At 39.6% G+C, this 17,025-nt stretch overlaps 2 protein-coding genes across 2 annotated transcripts; both read right to left on the reverse strand.

Moving 5' to 3' along the window:
• Positions 1 to 2,881: 2,881 nt before the first annotated feature.
• Positions 2,882 to 6,470, reverse strand: LOC104456119 (cellulose synthase-like protein G2). The gene is made up of 8 exons (XM_039298847.1): positions 5,785 to 6,470; positions 5,201 to 5,299; positions 4,961 to 5,092; positions 4,653 to 4,865; positions 4,475 to 4,574; positions 4,194 to 4,372; positions 3,738 to 4,085; positions 2,882 to 3,614 (listed from the first exon to the last, which is right to left on the reverse strand). Exons 1-8 carry the CDS (start codon positions 6,397 to 6,399, stop codon positions 3,069 to 3,071), a joined length of 2,232 nt encoding a protein of 743 aa, XP_039154781.1. The 5' UTR covers positions 6,400 to 6,470; the 3' UTR covers positions 2,882 to 3,068.
• A 6,395-nt stretch (positions 6,471 to 12,865) lies between these two features.
• LOC104416110 (cellulose synthase-like protein G2) lies at positions 12,866 to 16,360 on the reverse strand. Its single transcript, XM_018860147.2, has 8 exons — positions 15,670 to 16,360; positions 15,281 to 15,379; positions 15,056 to 15,187; positions 14,730 to 14,942; positions 14,536 to 14,635; positions 14,219 to 14,397; positions 13,787 to 14,134; positions 12,866 to 13,596 (listed from the first exon to the last, which is right to left on the reverse strand). The coding sequence occupies exons 1-8, from the start codon at positions 16,294 to 16,296 to the stop codon at positions 13,045 to 13,047; spliced, it is 2,250 nt and encodes a 749-aa protein (XP_018715692.2). The 5' UTR covers positions 16,297 to 16,360; the 3' UTR covers positions 12,866 to 13,044.
• Between the last annotated feature and the right edge of the window lie 665 nt (positions 16,361 to 17,025).

Raw genomic sequence — 17,025 nt, forward strand, 5'->3', positions numbered from 1 at the left:
TTTTAGACAATTACCAAATGGTTTAAAATGTTTATAAATTATTCCGAGATCATAATTAAAAAAAAATCATTTCTGATAAAAAATTGTTCCCTAAGATAGAAACGTTACCAAACGCGCTATAAGGTTCCAATCATGGCACTCTTTGATTTCTCCAATCTTGGCCCCCTAAATAAAATTTTGGCTAGTCAATGTTGATGTGGATGTCGATTGGCACTAACATGGATATTAGGCAATGCTAACGTAAATAATTTTTAATAATATTTTATTTTTTTTATTTTTTTCTTTTGTCTTTCCTCTTTCACTTTTTCTTCTTCCTTCTATTTCCTTTTTGGGAGAGGGCTGCGAACCCTTTACTTGCCACCGGTGATGTCTTCATCATATCGAGGATACGACTTTAAGGTCCCAATCATGGCACCTGTTTCAATTTCTCCAATCCCCCCCACCCAACCAGCCCCTAAGAAATATATATATAGTACATGTTACTATATTTGCATCGTGTATTGCGTGACCCGTTTCAATTTCTCCATCCTCCCAACCACCCCTAAAGAAAAAATAATAATATCTGGTACATGTTACTATATTTGCATCATGTATTGCGGGAGTATCAAGTAATGTATCTCTAAATATTTTGTCCATCTTTTTGTGATAGCTTAATTTTTTTGGAAAATATAAAAAAATTCTCCAAAAAATAATCATCTCAACCCCTAATTTGTCACTACTCTAAGCTCTTCAGTTCTAGAGAACTCTATCTCTATAGATTTTTAGATTGAGTCCTAGGGAAGCGAGCTTGACCGGCATGGCTTGAGCAAAAAGCAGCACCAATCTGTAGAGATTTCAACCTGGTCCCCCACAAATTTTCAATTTGATTCATTATCCACACGAGTCGTGTTGAATTTTTTGACCGATTATTTTGTACTAATTATATAACATTTTTCTTGTCCATTTGTATGGGCTTATCTCCTCTGCTGACAGTGAAGGTCACCGAACCGCAAGAAACTATGTTGATGTCTTGTTCGATATGATACGCTATTTTATGATAATTCTATATCCTAGACATTTGTTTCTCAGTGACTAGCGTGAGTTGAGATGGGGCCATGTTGCGTCCTCAGTGTTCCACATGGATCGAGTTTTGACTGAGCAGAAGACAGAGAACGTTCCCACTACCAAAAGTTGAAAACTGATTGCCATCAAAAGAAAATTACATATGCAAACCATTTCTCTTTAAAATTTAAGCTGTTAAGTGACAAGCCAATAGCAAGGAAAATGATCCCAATATATATATATAAACTTATTGCTCAAATGTTAACTCAATTATAAACTTTTTAGATTTGACCATTTTTGTTGTAGATCTTTTAAAAACTAACTCATGTAATCCTTCTAAACAATAATGGATGGATGTTACTTATATGGACAATTATTATTCATGACCAGTGTTGACGTGAATAATATGTATTTTTAAGAAAAAAGTCTTATTTTTTTGCTTTTTTTCTTATTTCACTCCCGCTTAACGGCCTCAATGATGGCCATCGGAGGTTCTCTACTATAGGCAAGGGTTAGGATGCCCTCATCAGCCCTTGACATGAACATTTTCATTTTTTAATTAAAAAATCGGCCATAGGCAAGGGCTAGGATGCCCTCACCGGCCAACATGGACAATTTTTATTTTTTTTTTTAAAATCTTAATTGTTTTCTTCTTTTTTTCTTTTGCACGCCCTTTTTCCTTAAGCAAGGGCCATAGGTAGTAATGTGTATGATATAGTTTACACTAAATCATATGTTTCCCATATCGATAGTGTTGTGAGCAGGTCTATGAGTAATCCCTTGGAAAGAAACACTAGTAATATATAAGTTGGATTCCGAGGTTTTCAAGAGGAACAAAGGATGTGAGTTTTATTTTTGAGAAAAGACAGGTTTAAGAGGCATAATATATATATGTGGATTTACGGGCTATGCCATTAGTTGGACTTCTCGCTAATTTGGAGCTTTGATAATTATGATTCGGAGGTAATTTCGTTTAATTTGGAATCGACACAAGCTCGTCATTTTCGGAATACTCAATGTGTTTGCGAGGACATGGGGACAGAGGCAGACGGCTAGATATGCGAGTTGCAAGAACTAGGCCACCAAGCGGGCGCAACTGAGGAGTGGCCGAGCTGCCAACCGGATCAGGACGTACGGACAAAGCTGGTTGGTCTTGCGGACAGTGCCCAAGGGCTTTTATTTTCTTCATTGCTATAGCCGAGCACCGAAATTCCGATGTAGACTTGTTAAAACCCTTGTTTTAAGATCTTATTTAACAAGAGAAATTCATGAGAACTCTATAGAGTTTTCGAAAGTTAGCATTCAAGAGAGTCAAGAGCATGAAAAGCTCCAAATTTTTCATTGATTCTTGTGGGTTTAGTTGCTATCTAGGATTGAACAGTACTTGAGGTAAGTGTTTCAAACAATTGTACTCTTCTCTTTATTGATTACAGTAGAATCATCTTGTCGATCTCTGCTGTGGAGTAGGCACATCACTGAAGTATGTAAATCCCTTATGGTTGCATTTCATTTTATAATTTATTTCTTACTCGAATTGCATCGTTTGTTTGCGCTTCCACATTGTTCTAAGAGATAACAAACTAAACTATTTCCTCCTCCCTTAGTCATATAGTCAAAAGTAATCCATGCCATTTGGAACGATTAAGCATGGAACGCTTTGCCGCTTTGTTGTCAACTAGCACATTCAACTTTGAGCTTCGGCCTTGACGAGGCCTACGCAAGGCAAAGACATCCCCTTGACTCCTCCGACGCAACATTGCAGAGTTCACATGTTGCATCAACAATCAACACGAGGACTCCGCTGTGCTATTCTATCATTTGAGCTACAAGCCCAGCAATCGTAAATCAATTCGTTGAACAACTAATCTTGTCTCAATTGTCTCATAAGTCAATTTAAAGCTTACACAATTGTAGTCCTCCATGATCCAGCGTCACGTCTGAATATTTTCTACAGAACGTACAACAATTATGATAATTGAGGACTTGGTCTGCGATGACTCATGACTTCTTATGCATAACGTTCATTGCTACGTGAGAAAACTTGAACCTAGCAACAACAATACCAAGGAAAGAAAAGCAGACAGTATGGTGACTGATCGTGGAATGCGTCCTTTGTCTGTCCTCAATACCATTGCTTCAATCACGGGGTAACTCATCACTAAGACGAAAAATGATAGTGCACTCTGCATGAACAGTTTGTCGAAGCCTCCCAAAGTAAGAACTCTAGCGACTCCTCCGAAGAAGGAAGCCATGTTCAATATCACTAGAGTCACCATCGGAGCCAGAAACATTATTGACGTTTGAAAATCAAATATCCCCATCTCGTATCTCTTCGATTGCTCATTATCGTCGACCTTATTTGTAGGCAAGAAGCTAGCTGTTCTCATGCCGATTTGTGTCATAATCGCGTCTATGGTTCCGTATACATAACACGTCGTTGACTTGATCATCCAGATTCGTTGTTCATTCAAGAATATTTGGACTGAATGGCCACTTGCGACGACTTCATAGAGATGCTTACAAAGGGATGATAGGAAGATGAAGGCAAATAGCATGATATATGAACTTGAAACCTGACAATGAAGAAATCATTGATTAACTCTTTCAAACAAATAAATTGAGCAACAAAATTGAAGCGTAATTTATACGCTGAAGGCAATGAGAATGTTATGTTCTAGAGCTAGGAGTCAACTTACCTCAGGGTATATAGAGATGCCATTCACTAGACAGATCTGAGGAATAGTTGCAAAGCAGCAAATTGGCAAGCAATATAAGGGAAAAAGTGAAAGTTCAGCATAGCACATGCTCTGAAGAATGGGCATCCTCAACGAGCCATAGATCAGAGGACAAAATCTCGAGATACCAACTTGTGACAACCCAGAATACCATCTCATGCCTTGAATTAACATGTCATTGAAATTCGTTGTTGCGGTCCCTAAGAATTGCGGCTTTGATGGGGAATAAAACACTGAAGTCCAGCCTCTGCAGTGTAAGGTAAAACTGGTGAAGTAGTCTTCTACCACAGAATAGTACTTGAAGCCCACCTGAGATCATGCCAACAAAACTCAAATAAAATAAAATAAAAAAAGAAATGGAGTCATCTATAGCAAATAACAAGGACTAATTTTAATGTTTCTTTTAATTGTACATGCCTCTTGACCCCATTTTGTGCCATATTCATAGCCACAAGAAGTTAACAGTTGGGTTTCTTTCATCAATGCTGCAGAGTCGCCAGCAATGGTGTTCTTGCTTGGCTTCTCCTTTTGCCCAAGGTATTTGATGAATTCATTCGAATGGCCAAAGAGTTTCTTTAAATCCATGAGATCATAACCTGTTAGATCGACAGGAAACGAGCTAATTAATTCATTACTGCATTTACTTTTTCTACCCTACTTTCTTGAAAAAAACAAGTCATAAGGATCGATCTACTTGCCTTCTTGCACGGGTTTACGATACAAGGACTCTCTCTTGATGTAAAAGCAAGTCCCAGATAAAATAGGTCCCTTCAATCCATCCATTCCATACAAATATGTCTGAAACAGAGCAAAAATCATTAGCTAACAAAAGAAAAGTTGCACTCTAAAAAACTTCATATGATTCTTTTTGTTTACCCAAAAGTACGGTCTGATCTTGCTATCGTAGATGTCGTTCTCACTAATATTATGAAACATTTGAGGAAATTGAACCAGCATTAACGATGGAGATAATCTCGGATCCAAATGAAAACACATCGCCTGCCGAGCCGAAGAAGGGTCGTTGCAGTACATGTCGCAATCCAACACTAAAATGTAAGGCGAGTTGCTCATCACTCCTGATACCCGGAGCTGCACGGACGAGCAACGGCGAATTATTATCGGCTGTACATAGATAGAAGAATATAGATATGTTTGTTTCCGATTTGAAAATTAAAATGGCGTACAAGAACGTTGAGAGCTCCAGCTTTGAAGTGATGGTGATGAGAAGGTCTCTTTTCTCTTGAGACGTATATAAGCTTAGGCATGGGGTCTTGGTGTGCTTGCATAACTTCATCAGGGACATTCCCTCGGACCACCTGTCGCATCCGTTGATTTTTGTCATACACATTGAGACGCATGTTACTCTTAGCTCACTTAATTAAATTTGTAGAAATTGCAAATTCCCATTTTAAATTTAGAATTACCTCGATGGTAGGCGGATGGTCTCGGCCAGTGTGGCTCGAGTCACCTCTGTGCCTCTTTCGGTACTCATTTACTCGTTCTTTGAACAACTCATATTTCTCCTGAAAGAAGAGAAATAGTTAGATCTAATATTTAACAAGTCTGCAGGGCACAGTTCTTACTTCTTCATGCCCATCCCTTCTATTGCATTCCTCCATCGTAAACTATAGTAAGCTCTAATCTAAATCTGTAAAACAAAGTATGATTGATGTGGGTGCTGCTAATCTTTAAAATATAGAAGGCATCACACTTTGAGAGTTCAAATCGTCGGGAGTAAATAGTCGCGCCGATCACGTTGCACCATTCTTCGACATGAAATTGAATAAGCAATCACTTCTCTCAAAACTTTAAGTTTTTATTAACATGAAGACTTATATCAGGACAAAGGCACTTAAGTGAGACAACTCAATGCATAGTAAAATGACCCTTTTAAGCCATCAAACGGGGCGTGTTTAATATTTAAATATAGCAGGACATTATCTTATAGACAAAATGGAAGTGCAGGCGTATGGACAAAAGGATATGATCACCGAAAGGTAAAGCGTACCTTGACTTTCTTCTTCTCAGAGCCAAACTCATTCTCAGAACTCATGCCAATCCCCTCACCATCCTCTTCCTCCTTAAAAAATGCCTTCGGACACCTCGTCTTTATCCCATACCTCTTGCAGAAGGGCAGCCACCATCTTGCGAAATCGTAGGCCTCCCTCGTCCCATGCAAGGTCAGTGTGGAGCCGCCGTCGTCCGAGAGGTACACATGGAGCTTCTCCGGGGGATAGTCAAGCGCCATTGCCGACACCACCGTGTTCATCACGTCATCAGTTGGCTCCTTATCTGGGTCCGCCGTGCACACAAACACATCGATGGGTGGAAGTTCCTTGTCCTCCGGCAGCCGCTCGGGGTAGGCAGTCCGTCTCACGGGCCGCCACCGGAAGGCTTGGCTGAGCAGCCACAGGAAAGATAGCCCTAGCTCGGCAAGGAACATGGTGAGAGATGCCAAAGTTGTGGCTCTGTCTCTCGATTTACTTTCACTGAAGAAAAACGAAGCTCTATAGTATATGAGAGCGGATAGAGCTGTGGCGTGAATGAGCATGTGGGTGCGGTTGATGATGATTGATTTTGTGAGGACATGACAGAGATTGAGAGGGCCTGAGCTATGCTCCATATGACAGGATCGGTTCTTGCTATTCTCCTATTCTTCTGAATATGAATAGGAAGTTTTCCAAGATTCTAGCACATAGGGTTATACGTACCCCCATATTTATATATCAACCTATGAGTATTTATATTGAATGAATTAGTCTATATTAGTAGGTTTGACAGAGTTAGGTGGGGAAAATTACAAAAAAAGTTATAAAGTTATAGTAATTTTTTTTAATTTAGTCCTAATTTCTTCTTTTTTTGCTAATTCAATCATAAATATTTTGTAATTATGTCAATTCAATCTCTCAAGCAAATTTTGACCAGTTGGTGCAAACATGAACGTCGGCTGGCACAATCGTGAATGCCTGATGACTCTAACATGCATAATTTTTAGTAATATTTTATTTTATTTACTTTTTTTTTCCTTTTTCTCTTTCACTTTCTCTTCTCCCTTCTTTTTCCTTTTTTGGCAAGGGTCACAAAGCCCTTGCTAGCTGCCAACAATGTCTACATCATATCAAGAGTGTGAATTTAAGGATCTATTTGGTAACTTACCAAACAGTGAAAATTTCTATTCTTTTGTTTCCGGGAATAAATTTGGAACAAAAATCCGTTTGGTAAATTTTTTTTCTTAGGAATAGATTTGGAGTAGAATCGAGAAGTAAAAAGAAATTAATTCTTTGTTCCTGGGGACAATCCCAAAATCAAGCCAACTTATTTTTTTCTATTTTCTCTTCTTTCTTCTTGTTCTTCTTCCCTCTCTCTTCTTCTTCAACTGCAGTCGCTCCCGCCGCTCTCGCCACCACCATTGCCGTTGTCAGCCACTAGTCGCTAATTGTCAGCAATTGGTCCGACGAGGTCTGGCGAGCTCGCCCAGCCACTAGCAAGGCCGAGCGTCACCGATGGCTAGGTAGGCCTCACTCGAGCCTCCCCTGGCCATCAACAAGGCTCGCCCGAACCTGGCGAGTCTCGGTTGACGAGGCACGGCCTCGCGAGAGCCGGCAACGCTTTGGTGAGGTTGTTGGCCCTCGTTTGGCCAATCGCCGATCATCCCAAGGTCGGTGACCGGTAACCTTGAAGTGGAAGAAGAGGAGAAAGAAAGGAAAAAAAAAGAAAATAAGAAAAAAAGAAATAAAGGAAAAAGTAATTAAATTATTTAAAAATTTAAAAAAAAATGATTTGAAGTAGAAATTTTGAGTACGGTGCCAAACACAATTCTATTCCAAGAATTGAAATTTTGGACCAATTACCAAACGATTTAAAATGTTTAGAAATTGTTTTCGGGATCAAAATAAATAAAAAAAGTTCTAATCATAAATTGTTTTTGAAAAAAAAACGTTACCAAATACACTATAATGTTCCAATCATGGCACTCTTTTGATTTCTCCAATCTCGCCCCCTAAATAAAATTTTGGCTAGTCGATATTGATGTGGATGTTGGTTGGCACTAACATGGACATCAAGCAATGCTAATGTAAAATTTTTTAATAATATTTTATTTTATTTTTCTTTTTTTCTTTTCTCTTTGTTTATTTTTCCTCTTTCACTTTTTCTTCTTCCTTCTTTTTCCTTTTCGGGAGAGGGCTGCGAACCCTTTACTTGCCGCCGGTGATGTCTTCATCATATCGAGATCACGACTTTAAGGTTTCAATCATGGCACCTGTTTCAATTTCTCCATTCTCTCCCCCTCCGCCACAACCACCCCCAAAAGAAATATATATATGGTACATGTTACTACATTTGCATCATGTATTGCGTGAGAATCAAGTAATGTATCTCTAAATATTTTGTCGATTCTTTTTGCAATAACTTAATTTTTTTTGGAAAATATAAAAAAATTCTCCAAAAATAATCATCTCAACTCCTAATTTGTCACTACTCTAAGCTCTTCAGGTCTAGAGAACTCTAACACCATAGATTTTTAGATTAAGTCCTAGGGAAGCGAGCTTGACCGGATGGCTTGAGCAAAAAGCAGCACCAATCTGTAGAGATTTCAACCTGGTCCCCCACAAATTTTCAATTTGATTCATTATCCACACGAGTCGTGTTGAATTTTTTGACCGATTATTTTGTACTAATTATATAACATTTTTCTTGTCCATTTGTGTGGGCTTATCTCCTCTGCTGACAGTGAAGTTCACCGAACCGCAAGAAACTATGTTGCTGTCTTGTTCGATATGATACGCTATTTTATGATAATTCTATATCCTAGACATTTGTTTCTCAGTGACTAGCGTGAGTTGAGATGGGGCCATGTTGCGTCCTCATTGTTCCACATTTTGACTGAGCAGAAGACAGAGAGCGTTCCCACTACCAAAAGTTGAAAACTGATTACCATCAAAAGAAAATAAAGAAAATTACATATGCAAACCATTTCTCTTTAAAATTTAAGCCATTAAGTAACAAGCCAATAGCAAGGAAAATGATCCAAATATATATACACTTATTGTTCAAATGTTAATTCAATTATAAACTTTTTAGATTTGACCATTTTTGTCATAAATCTTTCAATAACTAACTCATGTAATCCCTCTTAACAATAATGGATGGATGTTGCTTACATGGACACTTGTCCTATATAGTATGACCAGTGTTGACGTGAATAATTTGTATTTTTAAGAAAAAAAGTCTTATTTTTTTTTCTTTTTTTCTTATTTCACTCCGCTTAACGGCCTCAACGATGGCCATCCGAGGTTCTCTACCATAGGTAAGGGTTAGGATGCCCTCATCAGCCCTTGACATGAACAATTTTTATTTGTTTATTAAAAAGTCGGCCATAGGCAAGGGCTAGTATGCCCTCACTAGCCCTAGATGTGGACAATTTTTATTTTATTTTTTTTTTAAATCTTATTTTTTTTTTCTTATTTCCCTCTCCATTCTATATTTCACGCGTTGCCGGTGAGAGTTGATCGACAGCCCTCGTCAACCCTTAGTAAAAAAAAGGAAGATAAAAAAGGAGAAAGAAAGGGAAAATGAAAAAAAAACATAGAAAAATTATTTTAAAAAAGTAGAATTTGTCAAGATAGTTGACATTCAAGTCCTTAACTTTTAATTAAAATTGACCAGAAGGACTACTTGATAAATTGTCAGGAAGTTTAGGATTCAATTAACTAAATTTGAAAAATTTAAAACTGAATTGATATTCATACGATAGGTTTATGACTTTTTTTTTATAACTATCTTCTCTTCTCCATGTGCAACGGGAGTTTCATACATGAAACATAGAATGTGGACATAGCCACACCGATTAAATATGTTAAGGCAAAGAGACAAAGTAAGAAGAAGAGGGTGCCCCAAATAACTAGTGACTTTTGACACTTGTGCACCAATATTGTGCCCCGAAAAGGCAAAATACAAATAAAAATAAAATAAAATTCATTTTTTTAAATAAAAATTTCCACGTAGGCCATTTGGCCGGAAGTGAACTCAAGTGATTGATTTTTCTTCGATGTGGCATTCAAGTGAGCAAAAAAAAAAAAAAAAAAAGTTTTGGCATTTGAGCATAGTAGGAAAGTTTTGACACTTCTACTATTATTATGCCCTAGAAAATAAAACAAATATATTTACAAAACTAAGAACAATCTAGTTGTATGGAGGTACCATAATTCAAAACCTTTAAAAGATTTTCAGGCATCATTTCGCGAAAAAGGCAATTAAAATGTATAGGTGAAACTTCTCTATACATACCTATAAAAGAATTTTGTTCCAAAAAGGGAAGACATTGGTTGCCAAATTAAGCAACTTACATCAATTTGTTTAGAACATGAGGGAACAATTTGTGATCGTGAATCAAGAAGCTTTTGAGATCAACATACACTTCTTCTCTTACTTCTTCGGGAAAATTCGCCTCACTTCTCTAGGCAAAGTCAAGAATTGCCCCCACATGTTTAATTTCGTGCAATGATATATGTCAACATTCTGTCGTTATTCAAACTTGACAGATGAAGAAAAGTCTGTAAAGATTCACATGAATTAACTTCAATTCTTCTAAAGATTATGGTAGTTTGCCCTGAACCTCAGCCAGATTACCACAATACAATACATGAAGACTTCGTAGTTGATTTAAATCACTTTTAGGGTAGTTTGTGACCTTGGGCAGGTGGTATTACTTAATCTAAGTGATTTAAGAAAGAAAATCTCCATATTATGTAACTAAACACATGAGTTGTTACACTGACATCAACGAGATAGAAAAATATTCACATGATATGTCCATAAAGCCTACTAAAAGAAAGACAACTCGAAACATCTAAACCCAAGTCAATATATGAACTGGGAAAGATCCTTTTTTTGTTTAATTTCTTGATCTTTTCTTTTGTAACAATCCGGTAATAATCATCTATAAAAGCCATCACAAGACTCTTATACAAAGTAGCTTTGTTGACTTCCCATAAGCAATTCAACACTCCTTGCCATTCTGGTGGAAGAGTATTCATGAAAAATCGCACCATCTCAAATTGTGGTATGGGACAACCATTTCATATGACCTTTTGTATTTTCTCGTTGACTTTAAGAACATGATCAATTATGTCGCCGCTCTCCCATCGATAAACAGTCAACTCAACTATCAACCTCGAAAGCCTTTCCTTTTGTTCATCGGTAATTACGCGAATAGGTGTGCACAACTTAAGGAGAGGCATTGTTCCCGCAACAAATGTAGAACAAAAAGGGATTACATATAATCCACATAGACATAATTGAAAAAAAAAATACATTCTTTTTCTTTTTCTTTTTCTTTTAAGTCAACGGTCAACGGATGACCGAGTCGAGTCAACGGGTCCGGGTCAATGGGTCCGCCGGTTCGAACGGGTCGGGTCGGGTCGATCCGGTCAGACCGGTGAGGCTGGTTGGGTCGAATGGGCCGATCGGACGAACCGACCGGCATGTGCCTTGCACGTGCGTGGGCAACCGCCGGCCGACGTCACAATGACGTCCGCCGGCGCGTGCCTTGCACGCGCATTGCCGCACGCGCCTGGGAACCACCTCGGCGTGTGCGTTGCATAAGCCAACAAAGCCAAACTCTTCGGTCGCGCATGGCGGTGCGTCCGGTGGCATCCGGTGGCAAGCCACCACTCGAAATTCTCGTATCGATGAGCACTTCAACCCTAAGCAATTAGAAATGCATATCAATCTACGGAAAAACCAAAAACTAGGGGGGAACAATACGGTGTCGGGATTTTTTCCGTCCTTTAATCGATCAACAGTGATGTTTAACGAAAAAATGATCAAACATAACTTGTTTATAAACATAAATAGTAATCGGGAAACATGATCGAGACGCTCTGATACCAATGATGGGAAAATTCGGGAAACGGGATCCCCAAAAACAGGTGATTTGACACAAAATCGAACCCAAAAGAGAAACAATGTAGAGGAAGCAAGCCCATGAAAATCATGAATCATCGATCCGAGGTACATCACATAATCGAACGTACCCTGTTTCCACAGACTAAACATTGATGTTGCGACACGAGGAAGAATCCACACTGTTTTTCAGAGGATAATCATTTTCTGTTCTTCGGGAGAAAACGGTGTTGGAAGACGTAACTTACAGAGAGAACGTAATCTCTCATTCTCAAAATACGTAACTTCACCCCAATGTTAACCGCCTCCAAGATTTTCCCTTATCTTTAATAACTTCATCCATGGGCCCTCAACTCACGGGCCGGGCCTTTGGGCCCAAAATGGGCAAACGGGCCAACTTAGGCCCATCAAGAAAAAATCCATCAGTTACCAAATATATTTTTATTATATTTTTGTTTCAGGAAATAGAAGAATAAAAATAACCAAGAATTAACATGTTACCGAATGTTTCCTAAGCATATAATATTTTAACGGACCTTGCAATATTAATTCATGTACATATTCGATCTGTTGACCCCTTCTTTTGTCCCTTTGCGGCTTCCTTCGGGGAGCTCCCTCTCTTGCGCGACTTTGGGAAGTGTCCTTCCTTTTCTTTCTTTCTTTCTTTTTTTGGCGTTTTCGTTGCGCGGCTCAAGAAGGGATCTCCTACCATCTAGTAACATGCGGCAATACCAAAAGGTGTCCACAAGGGATCTCCAAGAAAATATCAAACCCCCGCCCCGGATAATCTTGTTGACCGAATCTTGGATTTGTATATCCAGCAGAAAGACATTGTAATTTGCAACCTGGGGCGCTACCAAATCGAAGTCCAATTAAGAATTTCTCAAACGCCTCGTCCGATTTTCCCGGCCTGGTCTACATCCTTTTAATCGGGTCTGCTCTCATACACAAGCTTAGACTTGAGATGTAATTTTACATCGTATACGCTTAACATTATTAATAACACTCTTGACTAGGCACGCTTAGTATTGATGATTGTTAGACCACCAAAATGCCACTTGTAAGTCGTTTCCCATTTCACTTGTACAATCTTAGCAGTCTCTCGTTATTCGTGGTGTCATTTGATTCACGTTTCATCTATATGAGCCACTTTTGTCTTCCTGAAACACTTATCATCCTAAAAATGAGAGAAAAACGACAGTAAATTGATCGCAGCTTTAAGATAGAATGCCTCCCATGACTTCTTGTGGCAAAGGTTTGAGAGAATAAACCAGACAATTCTCTAGCTTTATATTTAAGAGGTAGTGATACAAATCTAACCTAACCCAGGTCTCATCCATCCGACAAGGATCGTCAACTCCAATCACTCAGTACCCAAGAAAGCCGAGCCTAGACTCAATAATGCCAAGCAAAGTGTAGCCGATACTAAAGAGACCGATGGCGGAATGCGTCCTTTGTCCGTCCTTAGTACCATCCCTTCGGTCACAGGGTAACTCATTACTAGGACGAAAAGAACCAGAACCATTTGCATAAGCAATTGGTCCCAACATCCTAAGAGAAGCGCCCTGGTGATTCCTCCAACAAAGCAAGCCACGTTCAATATCACTGCGGTCACCATCGGAGCCAAAAACATCGTGGATGTCTGGAAATCAAATACGCCCATCTCGTATCTCTTCGATTGCTGGTCATCGGCAGCCTTATTCGTCGGCGAGAAGCTAGCTTTTCTCATGCCAAGTTGCTTCAGGGTTGCGTCCATTGTTCCATACACGTGACTAGTCACCGACCTGATCATCCACATCCGTTGCTCGTTTATGAACGCTCGAGCCGAGTGACCGCTGGCAACGACTTCGTACAGGTGCTTGCAGAGTGATGAAACAAACACCAGGGAAAATACCATGGAATATGTACTTGAAACCTGACGGATAGAAAAACAGTTGATGTTAATCAGCATCTAATCAGCCAAGTCAATCGAACACAACTAAACCTACCACACAACAAATTCAAGTGCTCAAAGGTCAATTACGTCATGAGCAATTCTACATAGGAATAAGGCTATAGTGACTTTTGACGATGTACTAATCTAGAGAATAAGAGTGTCAACTTACCTTTGGATATATGGCGATGCCATTCCATAGACAGATCTGAGGAATAGTGGCAAAGATGCAAATGGGCAAGCAAAAGAGTGGGAAAAATGCAAGTTCAGCATAGCACATGCTTTGCAAAATTGGCATCCTCAGTGAGCCATAAATCAGAGGACAGAATCCAGAGAAGCCGACTTCAGCGAGCCCCGAACTCCATCTCGTGCCTTGAATCAACAGGTCATTCAAATTTGTCGTCGATGTTCCCATGAACTGTGGCCTCAACGGGCTATAATACACCGATGTCCATCCTTTGCAGTGCAAGGTAAAGCCTGTGAAGTAGTCTTCCGCCACAGATTGGTACAGGAAGCCCACCTGAATATCGGATAAATGAACGGTAAAATAAAAAAAGTTGAAAAATTACCTACGGCAAACCAAAATGTTACTAATTATACTCGCCTCTTGACCCCATTTGGTGCCACTTTCATATCCACAAGAAGCTAAGAACTGGGCTTCTCTCCAGAAAGCTGCAGAGTCGCCAAGGATAATGTTCCTGCTCGGCTGGTCATTCTGCTGCAGATACTTAATGAATTCTTTTGAATTGCCAAAGAGCTTCATTAAGTCCATGACATCGGTCCCTATCGAATCAGCAGGAGATACATTAAATGTCATAGTTGCAGTAATTTAGGAAGCTAGTTTTTACTTTAAAGATTAATGAAAGAGAATTCTTTGTTTTACAATTCTTAGTAACTAACTTTATCCATCTATTTACTTACCTTCATGTATGGATTTACCATTCAATGACTCTCTCTTGATATAAAAGCCGGTACCAGATAATACAGGCCCCTTCAGTCCATCCATTCCGCACAATGATGTCTAAAATAAAGGTGAAATTCATATTAGTTAGCTATCATAGGAAATTTGTATACGCATGACCGAAAAATGTACAGTCTTTCATTATTTTCCTCACCCAAAAGTACGATCGCATCTTGCCATCATAGATGTCGTTCTCACTGATGTTATGGAATCTTTGAGGAAATTGGACAAATGATAGCGAAGGAGATATTTCTGGATCCAAGTGGAAGCACATGGCCTGCCTTGCCGAAGAAGGATCATTGCAGTACATGTCGCAGTCCAATACCAGAAAATAAGGCGAATTGCTCATCACTCCAGAGACTCGAAGCTGTGGAAGGAAAGGGCAATATCCAAATCATCGATTAATGAATCATTACAAAATAAGATATCTTTGATAACTTTGTAAAGAAAGAGGATGTTGAGTTCGATTTTGTGGCATACAAGAACATTTAGAGCTCCAGCTTTAAAGTGATGATGGTGAGAAGGTCTTTTTTCTCTCGCGACATATACGAGCAGAGGCATGTTTTGTTTGTCTGCTTGCACAACTTCATCAGCGGAACTTCCTCGGATCATCTGCAAAATGAATTTGTACGTAACATATCAATTTCATTACATGTATTGGATAGAAGTTCTAATAGGAAAAGGAAAACTATCATTCATGAGTACCTCAACTGTAGATGGATGATCCCGACCATTAAGACATGAGTCTCCGTGGCAGCTAGCTCTGTATCGATTTATTCGTGCCTTGAATAACTCATACTTCTCCTGCAGAAAAAAATTAATGATAAGAGAGCATAGATGGTGGTTCGATAGGATATTTCATTCAATCGGTCTCCATAAAAGAGTTGCAGTAGATTAAACAACATGCAGATCTCCATAGGAGTCCATTGCGCTTAACATTAGGACAAATTAAATTTTGGTGCACCAGAAACAAATTATGCCACGATTCATGCAGAATTTGTTTTGCTTCTACGGGAAAACAAGAGATAGTCCAAAATGGCAATGGTATTATCATTATTTGATCCATTGCCTTGTTGAAATTATAGAACACCAACCTTGACTTTCCGCTTCTCCGAGTCATACTCGTCACTAGATCTCCCATCAACCCCATCGTCATCCTCTTCATCATCACCGTCATCCCTGAAATAAGCCTTTGGACACCTCGTCTTTATCCCAAACCTCTTACAAAACGGCAACCACCGCCTCGCAAAATCATATGCCTCCCTCATCCCATACAAGGTGAGCGGCGACCCCCCGTCGTCCGAGAGATACACGTGGATCTTCTCCGGTGGATAGTCAAGCGCCATTGCTGATATCACCGTGCTCATCACATCCACGGTCGGCTCTTTATCAGGGTCCGCCGTGCACACAAACACATCTATCGGCGGAAGTTTGCCGTCTTCCGGCAGTCTCTCAGGGAAGGCAGTCCGCGTCACGGGTCGCCATCGGTGGGCTTGGTTGAGGAGCCAAAAGAAGGATAACATCAGTTCGGCTAGGAATATCATAACCCAAGCCAAAATAGTGGGCTTGCTTCTGGAACTAGTTTCGGTGAAGAAATAAGAAGCTCTAAAGTGTATGAGAACGATTATAGCTAATGCATGGATGAGCATGTGTGTACGGTTGATGACGATGGATTTTGTGTTAACATGGCAAAGAGATAGAGGGCGAGAACGGCGCTCCATAGTTTAATTATGCACTTGCGAGTTTGGAACCTAGGGTTGCTCTTGAGAATTTTTGCTAGGCTTTTAGGGATATATAAACACGCACTCAAGCACACCAACGTTTAACGTTCTGCATCACTTGTGTTTGACTGATGGATTGTTAATCGCTGTCAAAGAAAAGTCCCGAGCATACACGTAATTTTCCTTGCGCACCACCACATCTTGCTCCTCACGAAACGTGGCGGCTGCTTTCCCCATCGGCGTTTGTTTTTGGTCTAAAAAACACGTTTTTTTTGTCATTTATTTGACCATTCTTCTCTAGGTGCACTTGTCGGCTTTTCAAATTTTAATTTTTCCGTTCGTACGCAATAATTTGGCTGAAGAATCTTGACTTCGCGACTACCTCGGTCGAATGTCGATGCTGAGAGTTCGGGTCACCTCGTCCATGAGCCTCGTACATGTATTTTGATCCTCAGATTTCCACATATGATGTCGACATGAGATAACTCATGCCCAAATCAGAGCCAAGCATTTTCCCCTCGTGTAAGGGGACAGGCCATATCTTAAGTAGCTCTTTGTCTAAACATGAACTGAAAGGCCCTTGCCCAGAGAGGAGAGGGTAATAGTGCCCTTTCGTAGTTTCCATAGACATTCCTCGAAACTTTGAACCTACATGGTTTGATGGTTTGAGTTACGCAATATTATTTGCTACAAGCAACACTATATAAAGATTAGGGAGAGGATCCTCTT

This window comes from Eucalyptus grandis, chromosome 8, assembly GCF_016545825.1.
Source record: "Eucalyptus grandis isolate ANBG69807.140 chromosome 8, ASM1654582v1, whole genome shotgun sequence".
Taxonomy (NCBI): domain Eukaryota; kingdom Viridiplantae; phylum Streptophyta; class Magnoliopsida; order Myrtales; family Myrtaceae; genus Eucalyptus; species Eucalyptus grandis.